The 12,280-nt window shown below is 38.5% G+C and overlaps 1 protein-coding gene across 2 annotated transcripts; it reads right to left on the bottom strand.

Annotated features, from left to right (window-relative positions):
* LOC123762630 (superoxide dismutase [Mn], mitochondrial) lies at positions 1-11,323 on the bottom strand. Of its 2 annotated transcripts, none has more exons than XM_045749247.2 (7): positions 11,268-11,323; positions 7,880-7,980; positions 6,937-7,084; positions 4,241-4,386; positions 2,381-2,572; positions 1,914-2,040; positions 1-391 (listed from the first exon to the last, which is right to left on the bottom strand). In XM_045749247.2, exons 2-7 carry the CDS (start codon positions 7,967-7,969, stop codon positions 234-236), a joined length of 861 nt encoding a protein of 286 aa, XP_045605203.1. In that variant the 5' UTR covers positions 7,970-7,980; positions 11,268-11,323; the 3' UTR covers positions 1-233. The 2 variants fall into 2 exon arrangements, with proteins under 2 accessions (XP_045605203.1, XP_069188495.1); XM_069332394.1 differs by lacking the exon at positions 11,268-11,323 and adding an exon at positions 10,836-10,920.
* Positions 11,324-12,280: the final 957 nt, after the last annotated feature.

Raw genomic sequence — 12,280 nt, 5'->3', positions numbered from 1 at the left:
TGCAGGAAATAAAGTTTATTTTATAATAGGTACAATACACTGAATATTTAATGCACTCGCTTCCTATAACCACCGAAAAGGAATTTCCTAGTTACAACAGCCAGTGCCAACATATTTACTGGCTTTCAATAAACTTTCCACATGAACAGATGAGCAGTTTAATGTCAACTTCACAAATGTGATGCAACTGCAACTAAAGTGTTCCTAGGCAATTCAGAAGGCAAGTTAATTAGTCAGTGTCCAGCAGATTTGCGGGCCGCTTCATAGCGTTCATTCACATTAGACCAATTTATTACATTAAAGAATGCCTTGACATACTCAGCACGTAGGTTCTTGTACTGGAGATAGTAGGCATGTTCCCAGACATCAAGTCCAAGCAAGGGTATCAGACCTGGAATAAAGAAAAAAAGTTTAAATTTAAAGAAATTAGCTGGCTTTGTAAATGAGCACATCAACATTCAGGAAGAAGTTTCAACATTGTAATTAAAATTAAACAATTAAGATTTTGCAAGATTGTCCCAAATTTTTGCTTCTACCCTAGAGGGGAAAATCACTAGGCACCAAACTTTCAGGATATTTATATATATATAAAAAAAGGCACCAACATAAAGGATACAAATACGAGAAAAGCAAATAAGGAGAGCAATATCAAAGGTATCCGATTCACCAAGGATGCTAGAGGGGCAAACTATGGCGAGGAATAGGCAGGAAGCAAGATTCATGATTTTTAAAGTTGGGACGTTCAACAGGGATAGGCATGACTGACTAAGAAGTCTGTTCAGTTCTAACAAGGAGCAGGGCAGTACTCCATTAAGTGCAAGTTAGAGCAGTTTCCCACCTGTTATGGTGGAAGACCAAGGGGACACTACCCTTAAGAGCATGCAGCTTCTTACTATTAAGACCAATAACCCTGCACATGATTACAGATCGAGGAATGAATGAGGAATTCAGAATAAGGAGTACCTTTTTGATAAATAAAACAAGTGCAGATAGCCTCCTTAAATGAGCGAGCAGACAATGCTGTTAAGTTAATCATTATGGCTGGGAACCCAGCAAAACTTAAAACTGCTAGTTTGAATATTGCCAATATTGGATTTCTAAAAAATGTACAGGAGTAAATGACTAGCCATAAGAGCACTACAAGAGTATCACTGACAAAGGAGTGTTTATTATGAAAATCTATGAAGGGCACACAAGATGGTACACAGTTTGGCCATGAAGATGTTAGCCTCCAGAGATAGGCAACACAGGTTTGGTCTAGAAAAAAGAGTATCCAAACCCACTAGCAGACTTGGACCCCATCTATGAGAAGAAAAATGGTCAAGGAAAAGGCATTTCAGAGTAAGAGGGGTTGAAACCTTTATCACATGGGTCAAATACCTGCAAAGCTTCACAAGTGGGACCTGCCAACGTGAAAGTAGTTTGACTAAACATTTATTCCGCAATTTATACCTCAACTTTATCAGTCTAACAAATGCAAGCATTTGGCAATTTGTTAAAATCATTAACCGATTCTCAAGCTCAAACCAGTTTTTACTAGTTTAAGTTTCCTTTCTTTCAAGCTTTTAAGTCCACTTTTCAATTTTTTATTCTATACTGTACTTTGCATAGAAAATCCATAGCAAATACCACCATACTGTCAATGAGACATCACTGAGCACACTTTAAATCATTCACAGCATGTACAACACCTTAATGTACAGGTTGGAATTAGTGGTTTGGCATAAAGCCATACCTTCCCGAACATTTAGCCCAATTCCAGAGTGGCTTTTATTCATGCAGATGTGCACTGTACCAGACAAGTCATGTGTGAACGAGTTTAATAGCAAATTATCTGGTAGTCATGCCAACCATTAGAGTTTCTTCCATCTACCTACTAGTATTACACAAATTTGTATTAGTGTCAAACATACCATATGTAAGCTGGAGAGGATCCTGGTTCTGGCAGGTGGCCACAGCTAGTTTGTCATTCTTTGAGCAGTAGCCCAACCAGCCCCATCCTGATCCCTTTACTCCTACACTGGCTGCAGAGAACTTGTCCTGAATAAAGAAAACACTTAAATATACCAAGTTTTTAAAGACATTTAACCACTTAACAGTGTTTATAATTTAATTTTGTGAACTCGCTAATTAGGCCTAAATTTTAACAAGCCGCTTGGAAACGGGCTCCATCATTATCTAACCCCCCCCCCCCCCCCCCCACTCCAAAATGCTGTCAGTTTTCTACAAGTTTGAATTCTATTTGTGAAGCTTATTCATGAAAATTCTTAATTCTTAAGTTCATGTTTATAAATAAACTGGTACTTTCCATTTTGCTCACTAACGAAAGTTAACTAGATTCCAAGCACAGTACAATGAAAAATGTAGCACTAATTCCAACCTTGAAGTTCTGGAAAGAGCCAAACTCTTCATTGATGGCATCAGCAATGGGACCAGATGGCTCGCCGCCAGCATCAGGAGCCATGTTCGTCCAGAAGATGGTGTGATTAAGATGCCCGCCACCATTGAACTTTATAGCTGGTAACAGGGCATTCATGGCTCCAACATCATTTGCTTCTTCAGCCTGTTTCAGCTAAAAAAACAAAAAAAAAAATTATTAGCCAAGATAGGCAGTAGTTACTTTGCCTTTTAACCACTGTCCATTAAGACCCAAATAAGAATTATCTAGCATGCATTAACCCTTGTGTGGCTCTGGGCTATTTAGCATGTGTCACCCACAGGCACATAAAAAATTCTTCTAAACCTGTTAATTTGTGTTCTCTGATCATGGAAAAAATGATAAAAAAAATAGTAAGTGGCATATACTGCCTGCTATAGGGTGGGGAAGTCTGGCAAAAAAACAAGCTCCGACTCAGCGTGCGTCCTAGACTGTCCGTTGCTCGCCAGCCGTCAGGCATGAGTGGCCACAAAGAGATACTTACCTAATTATTTCAGCCACAAAGAGATACTTACCTAATTATTTCAATGTCCGATTGATTTTTTTCATATTTTTTGGCTGTAATATTCAATAGTGTTTAGTGTGATATATTTATACAATAAAATGAGCGAATCATCGTTGTAATAAAAAATATGGTCTGCATATTGTCGATTCAATTATTATGTTCAAGCAGTGAACAAATACTTTGCAAGTAATCTTGTGAAACTAGCTATACATTTGTTAATTGCATAAATGTATACATGTACACAATTTCAAGAGTAAACCAAGAAAATAAATTTTCCTTTCCTCTTCAATAATCTTAGGAAAGGCCCCTTTACACATTTCTATAAAGCCTCGACGATTTTCACCCTAGAAACCAAACAATTGCAGAACGCTTATTGGGTTATGTGAGGCAGCCAATTTTTAGCCACCCTAAGTTTACAAGTCTTACCTACACAAATCCAGTAATCTTACAACTAGCATTACCCAATAATTTGTTCCATAAAACCACGTTATCTACAACTTTCGTGTTTATTAGCACTACCTAAAATTTTAATCTCTTTAGGAGTCTCAAGGAGGAGTGTAAAATGCCAACATTGAGTTTTACCTTATTATTCTAACTTTGAAATTATGGTCCGTCAAATGTAACATTTGCTAAACTTTACTGTACAATAAAAAGTTTCCATTTTATATATAGAAGTATAACTAGGAACTAGTTCATTAAACGATGAATACTGCCTCCAATTGTATCCCAAGAGGCATTTATAGGTTGTACAGTACAAATTAATTTATGCCAAAGTTGGCAAGACTTCCAAATGCTGTCCTTTTGAGTAGTGACCCAGGAAGCAGATTTGGTATTTGCTTAACACCCACCCCCCACCCCCAACTTAAGTGCCCAATTCAGACATTTTAGTAACTACTGCTCAGCCTATAAATGGTTGTACCCACAAATCAGCCAACTTAAGATTAATGAACAATTTAAGATGCCAAAAAGGTTCAAAAGGGTGGCCAGTCACCTTTTATATGGACTATGCACTACTCTTTAGAAATGTTTATAAAAGTGTGGGAGGACTTTTAGGTTGCCCCAAGAAGTGTAGGAGGGGAAGGGGAGAGGCAAGGCAATTCACCCCATCAGGGGAATGCAAGATGCTCGTTTCCAAGACTTACATCTTCAGTGAAAGTCTTGGCAAGACTTTACATGCACCATTATACAAATCTACAGTTGTGCTAACTTTAAAATTACAATTTAGAAATTATATTTGAGCAAGAGACCCAACATACCCTGGTTTGGATGCACTCCAAACTACCACATCAAGCACTTACTTTTTCAGTACAAGCCTTAAGGTTTGTGATATAAGCATTGTGATGTTTTTGGTGATGGATCTCCATTATCAATGCAGAAATGTGAGGTTCCAGTGCCGAATACTCGTATTTTAGTGGTGGCAGAGAATGGGCTCCTCTAGCCTCACCTGCAACAGTCACATTGCATCTATTTTAAAGGGTACATTAATTGATAAACTATTATAAATAATCTGGTTACCAATGCTTCACTTCACAAGAAATCTAGCACAAGTGTAAAACCCACCAAGTTTATTACACATCTTGTACAAAGGTGCCCCATTAATTTGCCTCTACAGCCTGTAACTACTGTAGCAAAGGTAAGCATTAGCCCCGCTAATGTACTGTACATTCCCCAATTGGTTTACTCGCATTACTCTTTCTCTGCCTTTTAAGTTAATATGCACTACCAACTTGGTAGAAAAACTTTTATAATTACTCTAGCAAGTCAATCTATTCAATTTTGAATTTAAACTGCTGTTCAAATCACAATGTACAGCCCATCCTCCTGTTTTAGTATTACATATAGTAACTATGACCACCATAGTATATACTGTATACAGACGTACAACGAAATTTGAAAAATCTGAGCTACAGTATCAAGTTTGACAAACTGGGAAAAAAAATTTACTTTTTTTCTTTGACAAACTAAACTAACCTAACCTTCCTGGGCCTAATACATGATATACTAGGGCCTTTGAATACTCTAGTTTCTTTACCTTCATTTATTTTAAAAGAATTCCTTACTAGTCAGTATACAGTACTACCATATAAAAGCAAAGTACGTACAAATTCGTGACTATTCACGAGTCACAATACGTACCAAACAGGAGGATGGGGTACAATGTAATACAAAAGTTTGGATGCTTTTAAAAGCATGCCACTTAAATCAATTTATCTGCTCATACTTCCCAATCAGGAATCTTTTACTTGCAACCTTATTGAAGTTGCATTTTTGAAACTTTTCCTCAAGTACAGTATATAGGGCAATTCATTTCAAACAAAAATTTTCCCCATTCTGAATCAGAAATAATTTACATTAGGAAATTGTCAAAGTATTTACTTTACTTTGGCCCTCTAATTCAGATAAAGAATGACAACCAATTTGAATATTGCAGCCTGACCAAAGGCTACAGCAAAAAAGGTCAAAGGAATGCCAGAAAGGTATGCCAGTAATGGTAAGAAACCAACTCAGGCAAGGGACAAAGCAAAGTGGAAGCAGTCTGCAAATATGTAATGTACAACTCTTATTTATAAATACTAAACATTATCTAGAAAACACTGGTGCTACTCTATTTTTTTTTTCATCTATAAAACTGCAATAGAGTAAATATCCAAAATCATTAACTAAACTTTAAGTGTTATTTCCATTACACCCTAATTAACAAGCGTTTAATGATAAAACATCCACCGACTAAACATTCCACTGGCTAAAACTACATCCTAAAAATTTGATAATATTAAGAGCGGTGTGGGGGATAGCTTATCAGGGGACCATCCAGAGATCACCTCTGCCAATTATCTTATCACTAGACAACCATTTCAACTTTGTTTATTCTTAACCCTCTAATATTTTCAAGGTCTCCAGGACACCCCCCCCCCCACACACACACACACACAATAATACACTATAAACTTCAACAAATCCATATCTGTACACTAATGTTCTAGTAGAACCTTGGTTGAGACTAGAATAATTTCCCCAATTTTGAAAATTACCTGCCAACAGTATCCAAGTGCCTAAAAATAATGTACATTCCCATTTTGTTTTAAAATGAGAGATTTTAAAAAGGCTTAAAAAGAACATTTAAAGCATGCAAACTTGCATCAGATTCTGAATCTATGCACTAGGAAGTTAATTTACAAGCTTTGTCAAATTTACAGCAACACTAAGAAAATGTTTAGAGAACCAATAAACAATTAGTGTCACCATTTGGGCCCCTTAGATACCCTCTGTAAAAGGTAACATTTATATCCATTTGCTTATTCTTGTCACAAATGACAACCAGTGGAAGATGGACCAATTTGCTACAAATATCGTGGCCCATTTTAAACATTGTACAGTATACCCTTTAGTGTTCAGTTAACAGGGTTAATTCCAAATGGAGAAGCAGGAACTTTAGCTAAACAGTCCTTCAAACTATATATATTAGATACCTAAAATCAGAACCTGCAGTTCTTTAGTACAATCTGCTTTGAAAGTTTTGTCAAACTCAATCATGTGTTGGCATTTTAAGAGGTCCAATCCTCATTGCACTGTTTTTGCAAGTCTACTTTTGTAACCAAGAATGAAGTAAATTCCCCCTAACCTCACTGGGAAGCCAGTTTAATACTTTTGCATCTTGCACCAATCAGGGGCAATGGCAGAAACTGTCTCCAAGTATATTTACTGTTGGAGTACGTACCACAATGCTGTGAGCAACACCGATTTCAGCAATGCTGCTAAAAAGTCTGATGGCAGCAACAAATCTCTTCATGCAGGTCTGCGTTCAATCCCAACTGTCCAAGTGGTTGGATATCATTCCTCCCCCCACAATACAAGATTTAGTACCAGTGACCCACTTGTCACCATTAGCCCGTGTCCACTTTGATAAGAAAAACCTGGACAGTACAAATGTAGAAAGATGTGTAAAATTAGCCTAATATATTTACAGAACAGATGTCAAGTTCAGCACACTTACCAAGTTCAGCATTAATGTAGTCGTAAACTGCAGCAATCTGTGGGTTGACTACTCCTGCCTCTGCTACACCTGGTTGCTGTACTTGAATGCTGGACACATACTCCGCCATTTCAGTAATGGCACGAGCCTCATCTGCTGCATTGGCAAGCTGAGAAAAAAAATTATGAAGTTAAATTTGTTTCCTTTAAGCTGCAAAATGCTAATTAACCACAAGATTGTCAATTCAATTGCTGCTAATCACAACCAGTGCTCTTCCTTGCTTGTCCTGTAAGGAACGTGGAAAAAATAGTTCAGGAGCACATCCTCTTCCTATGCACTAAAGCAGGCAAGTCAATGCAGGTTGCATGCAGCCCTTTGCAAGCACACCTGCAGCCCACACAAAGGATACTAATTTGGTCATTTAACAGCCAAAACTGCAGTTTATAATTTAAACTGTCACCTTTTAATACATTTAAACAAAATTTATGATTACCGCTTCATTACAAAACTAAGCTCATGGAAGTCACAGTTGTCAAATTATAATTTACTTCATTTTCTTAATGAAGCAAGTTTCTTCCCGTTGGAAATTAACCGATCCCTAACAATTTCAAAAGGGCAAACTACCTTCTTATTCAAGCCTTATGAATCTTTACAAAAAATTTTAAGAATGGCATCAGTATACTGTATAGGGCTAGATTAACAACCATATTTTACTACAGCTGTACAGGTATTAATGTTAAGATTTTTTTTTGTTCAAGTGCACACAAGAATATAACTCGCAACAATTAGGCCCCACAATTATTATGTTACTTAACCTTTAAGCACAGTTCACAAGAATAGTAGCCAATAATTAAGAGTAGTTCTAAACAAGAAACTATTCCTAATGCAATTTAAAAATCAATGCATATTTGGCATGAAAGTTCTAGTTACATTAGCAATGTCTCAAGAAGTTACAAAAAATTACCTGGTTTTTGTGGATCTGATCAACTTCAATCCCAGACAGCTCTGCCAGCTTCTTCTCCAGAGCAGCAATGTAAGCATTCAGGTCAGCCATGGTTACGTTTCCTGTAGAGCAAAATTAAAATCACAACTATGCTAACTAATCAAAACTGAAAATACAAAGTCGGTAATACTGAGCCAATACTGGACAATTTTAAAGCAGTATTAATGATGGTAAAGATTGCCAGTTATCAACTTTGGTAGTTATGGGTTAAACTTACTTTTTTGCCTAGTGTTAAAGCCATGGCAAGAAACCCAAAATTTCAAATTTACCTATAATGAACCAATATAAAATCTTTACAGTAAGGATGCATGCAGGTAAACCACTTTAAAACCAATTATCTTATCTGTCAATTGCTAACTAATAAATTTAGAGAATTCCAGTCACCATTATGAACCTGTAGGTATAGCCCTAAGAATGTTCTGCAATAGTGTTTAAAACTGGGTATAGTAGATAAACTGTCTACATAGATTGTAGAAAATATTACAAGAACATTGCAACCAAGGTTACCTATATTTTGGCAAGTATTTTACAGTACTGTATTGTTAAAAATGGCCTCGGCACTAGATACCGATTACTAGTTGCCAAAGCTTTGGCACTAGCAACCTCAGCAGCACCCATTTAACCTTTATTAGGCATATTTAGGGTCTTTAGGCCTAGCACAGGATTTAAAACTTACAGGTACAAAAAGGGGGGGGGGGGGCTCATCCTGTTCTTTGGAGGTCTAGTAATCAATGCCTTTTTTTAAAACCAATTGTGTGCATCCACCATGGGTGCAAGAACCTCAATAACAACAGCAACCATGGGTAAACTGTAGTGCAAGTTGCTGTACCTAACATCAATGCCATGCAATGCAATATTTGCAACATAGCATCACTGAGTGAATATCTGCAGCTATTCATTGACTAATGAGATTGTGATAGTAAAAAGGATAGTATACAACATTTAGGAATTGGTAAACTGAATCCTGTTGACATTCCCAAAGCAAGGCCAACCAGCAGAAGGTTTTTGTCTGCGCATTATGCAATGGGACCACATGTTCCTTCAGAAAAGGAATTGGAAATTATTTATATTTGAAATTTAGGGATCAGCATTGTGATCCACAATTTTTAAATCAGCAATGTTGTGTTGACATTTCCTATTTTAGGGGAAGGGGGATGGAGGGAGGTTGTGGGCACTCGCCACAAGCACCACTGGGACTGGTGCAGTCCCCAGTGAACAGTGGCGCCTGGCACGTCGCAAGAGTTTTGACCCTGGGAGTATTGACTGGGCACCCATCTTTATCTGTAGCCTCTGCTCACACAGTAGTGAATGGGGTACCTGGTTAAACTATTTGGCAAGTCTTATTCAGGGAAAAATATGGTCAAGGACCTGCCCAAAACGCTATACGTGCTAGTGGCTTTACAAGACCGTAAGAACTTTTACATATAAATTATACAATCTTTCCTCCTGGACACCAGTACAAGTCCAACAATGCCAAGCAATATTAAACATTTAACACTAAATTTTAATTTATACAACAAATTACTGTATTCAGTTTAAGATACACATGCATAGTAATACAAAAACTTTTCCCAAATACATCAAGATTTTTAATTACATTTTCAGTCACTGCACACATACAGTACTCTAACATTACATATATACCAGCATTTAACAGGATTAGTGTACAAAAATTCGAGATTTGCCATTAAACTAGTTTTATGTAAGAATGAGAGTGCTTTATCTGTCAAAGGTAGGCCAGCAATAACCTAGTAGATCAACTTTAAAGTAGTACCCTAAATATTGCAAATATTTAGTGACAAGTTAACCCAAGTAAAGATCTTGCAAAATATGGAAAGTCTAGCAGTAACTTTGCAGTTCCATAATAGGCTATCATTTGGCAACAAGACAGTACACCTATGTACTAGTAGTCTAGCAGAACTATTTTCCTAACCCCCCCCCCCCCCCACAAGCTATTAAACCACTAAATTACTAGTCAATTACAAATTTAGCCACTATTGTTAGTGTTGCCAAGTTAATCTTTCAACCTACACATGCAGTACCTGTATAATGTCTATCTGGCCACAGCATATGGTTACCGTAAGTTGAAGTGCCTAAATATCTATTTAAATGTTAATGTTTAATAAACAATTGTTGCAGGTACAGTGGCAAACTTAACCCCTCCTTTACCAGGCACACCATGTAGGGTTTCCACCAACATTGGCCTGGCTTCAACCTTTGAATTTTCTGCAGTCATTCTTGTCAATAGACAATACTGCACATAATACAGTACATGGTTCATCTTTATATTTGCCCATAGTTTGAAACCCATTAGGATTAGAAGCAATGCCAAGGCAAAATAGCAATTAAAAAATGTGCAAAATGCATGTGCCCCATTAATGAATTGAACCCTGGATGCTCGGTTACTGGCCGAGCTCGGGCAGACTACTGCCCTACAACATTAAAATTTATCTCGCCAGTAATGTAGAGGTGCTTTTCAACTTTTGTATTGCCTTAAGAGGTCATTCTAGATCACAAAAGCAGGGAGGTGGTATCCATCTATAACTAATTGAGAGATTAAAGTTAAATTAAGAGTAGGTACAGTATACGGATACATCATTGTACACAATCCTATTTGTCTACGGATTCCAAAAGCTACCGAACCTAGTTAAACTTAACCCAGCCCAACTAGGCCCTAATACAACCCAAGCTATAGGCCCTAATACAACCCAAGCTATGTCTTTAGGTAAACTATGAGGGTCCTGGTAGCAGTCTGCTTCGTTCTCCAAGTACAATCTAGAGTGCTTGTTGGGAAGGAGGGGGGGGAAGTGGGGGCAAGTCAATTGACAATGGGGGGGGCCCTACCCCTCTATACAAGCCTAATGTGTATAAATACTCTGCCTGCTTGTCCCCAGACACCGAATTTAAGTTCATTAACCAATTCCTAGTCCTACACTTAAGCCGTGGCGGCCAAGTTGGGTAACGGGATGTGTCGGGCTGGCAGCCATGGCCAGGCGCGTAGCAACACCCCATAACCATGGCAACAGTCACACCTGACCACCTGCTGGTGCCCACACACCCAGGGCCACACCACCAGGTGCTGGTGTGGCCCTCACCAGTGTCACCACCTCCATATAACGGACAAACGCCTCGTCACCGTGACACAGGAGCCGTTCCCCATACACGCAGTAACCCACGCCAAGGTCACCAGCCTCACAAAGTCAATTTTCACCCGTATTAGACAATGACACGCTATGAACAAACACGAAATGCTTCCCAAACTCGATACTAACCAAGAGGGAGCGCGAGGCAGGACTAAAACAGGACAAGAGGTGAGTAGAGAGAGAGAGAGAGAAGAGCGTGTACTCACTTGTGGCGGCGGGCGAGGACTGGCCGGCCGCCCCGCCGGGTCGTCGAGGCCGCCTTCCTCAACACTTCAAAAATGACTAAAAAATATATCGTATACGTCATCGTTACTATTTAAACAAAATTATCCTAATGTAACCTAATCTTTCCAAATCTAACCTATCAGATTTTTTTATATATAATCTTTGCGAGGTGTGACGTTATTGCCTAGCTTCCGGAGATCTTTTATATATATATTACTGATTTGGACGCTCCTCAGATGTTTATTTCTCTCCCCCCGCCCCTCACACACACACACACACACACACACACACACACACACACACACACACACACACACACACACACACACACACACACACACACACACACACACACACACACACACACACACACACCACACATACACACATACACATATATCCACACACATACATTAGAGCCCAGTAGGCTCAGGAATCTGTACACCAGTTGATTGACAGTTGAGAAGCGGGCCAAAAGAGCCAAAGCTCAACTCCCACAAGCACAACTAGGTGAGTACACACACACACACACACACTCTCTCTCTCTCTCTCTCTCTCTCTCTCTCTCTCTCTCTCTCTCTCTCTCTCTCTCTCTCTCTCTCTCTCTCTCTCTCTCTCGCATCGTCTAGTTCTTGTTGGCATAGTTTACATTTAGAATGTTCACCATTGGGGGTAAACATTAACTGCAAACACTTGTCACAGATATTACAACCTAATTCATTACCAATTACTGGTCACATTTATTATTGTCACATTTATTAATGTCACATTGTCCAGTGCATGTTTTGTGCTGTCCGCATATATTTATTTATTTTATTTATTAATTATTTACTTTTATATATACAAGCGTCCTTACATTCTTGTAAAGCCACTAGCACGCATAGCGTTTCGGGCAGGTCCTTAGTCCTAAGGTTTTCCCCCCTGGAATACGACCATCTAAATCGTTTAACGCCCCCATTTACTGCTGGGTGAACAGAGGCTGTGTTCGATAACG

Source organism: Procambarus clarkii, chromosome 27 (assembly GCF_040958095.1).
Source record: "Procambarus clarkii isolate CNS0578487 chromosome 27, FALCON_Pclarkii_2.0, whole genome shotgun sequence".
Lineage (NCBI taxonomy): Eukaryota > Metazoa > Arthropoda > Malacostraca > Decapoda > Cambaridae > Procambarus > Procambarus clarkii.
The sequence above is the reverse complement of the archived record's forward strand: the minus strand, read 5'-3'. Positions and strand labels throughout refer to the sequence as shown.

Coding starts and splice junctions, on each gene's coding strand:
- LOC123762630 (XM_069332394.1), bottom strand. CDS start 10,905: ATGGCTGCCAGCCCGACACATCCCGTTACCCAACTTGGCCGCCACGGC. Junction 4,387..6,936: donor CTACATTAATGCTGAACTTG/GTAAGTGTGCTG, acceptor TGACTGTTGCAG/GTGAGGCTAGAGGAGCCCAT. Junction 2,573..4,240: donor TTAAGGCTTGTACTGAAAAA/GTAAGTGCTTGA, acceptor TTGTTTTTTTAG/CTGAAACAGGCTGAAGAAGC.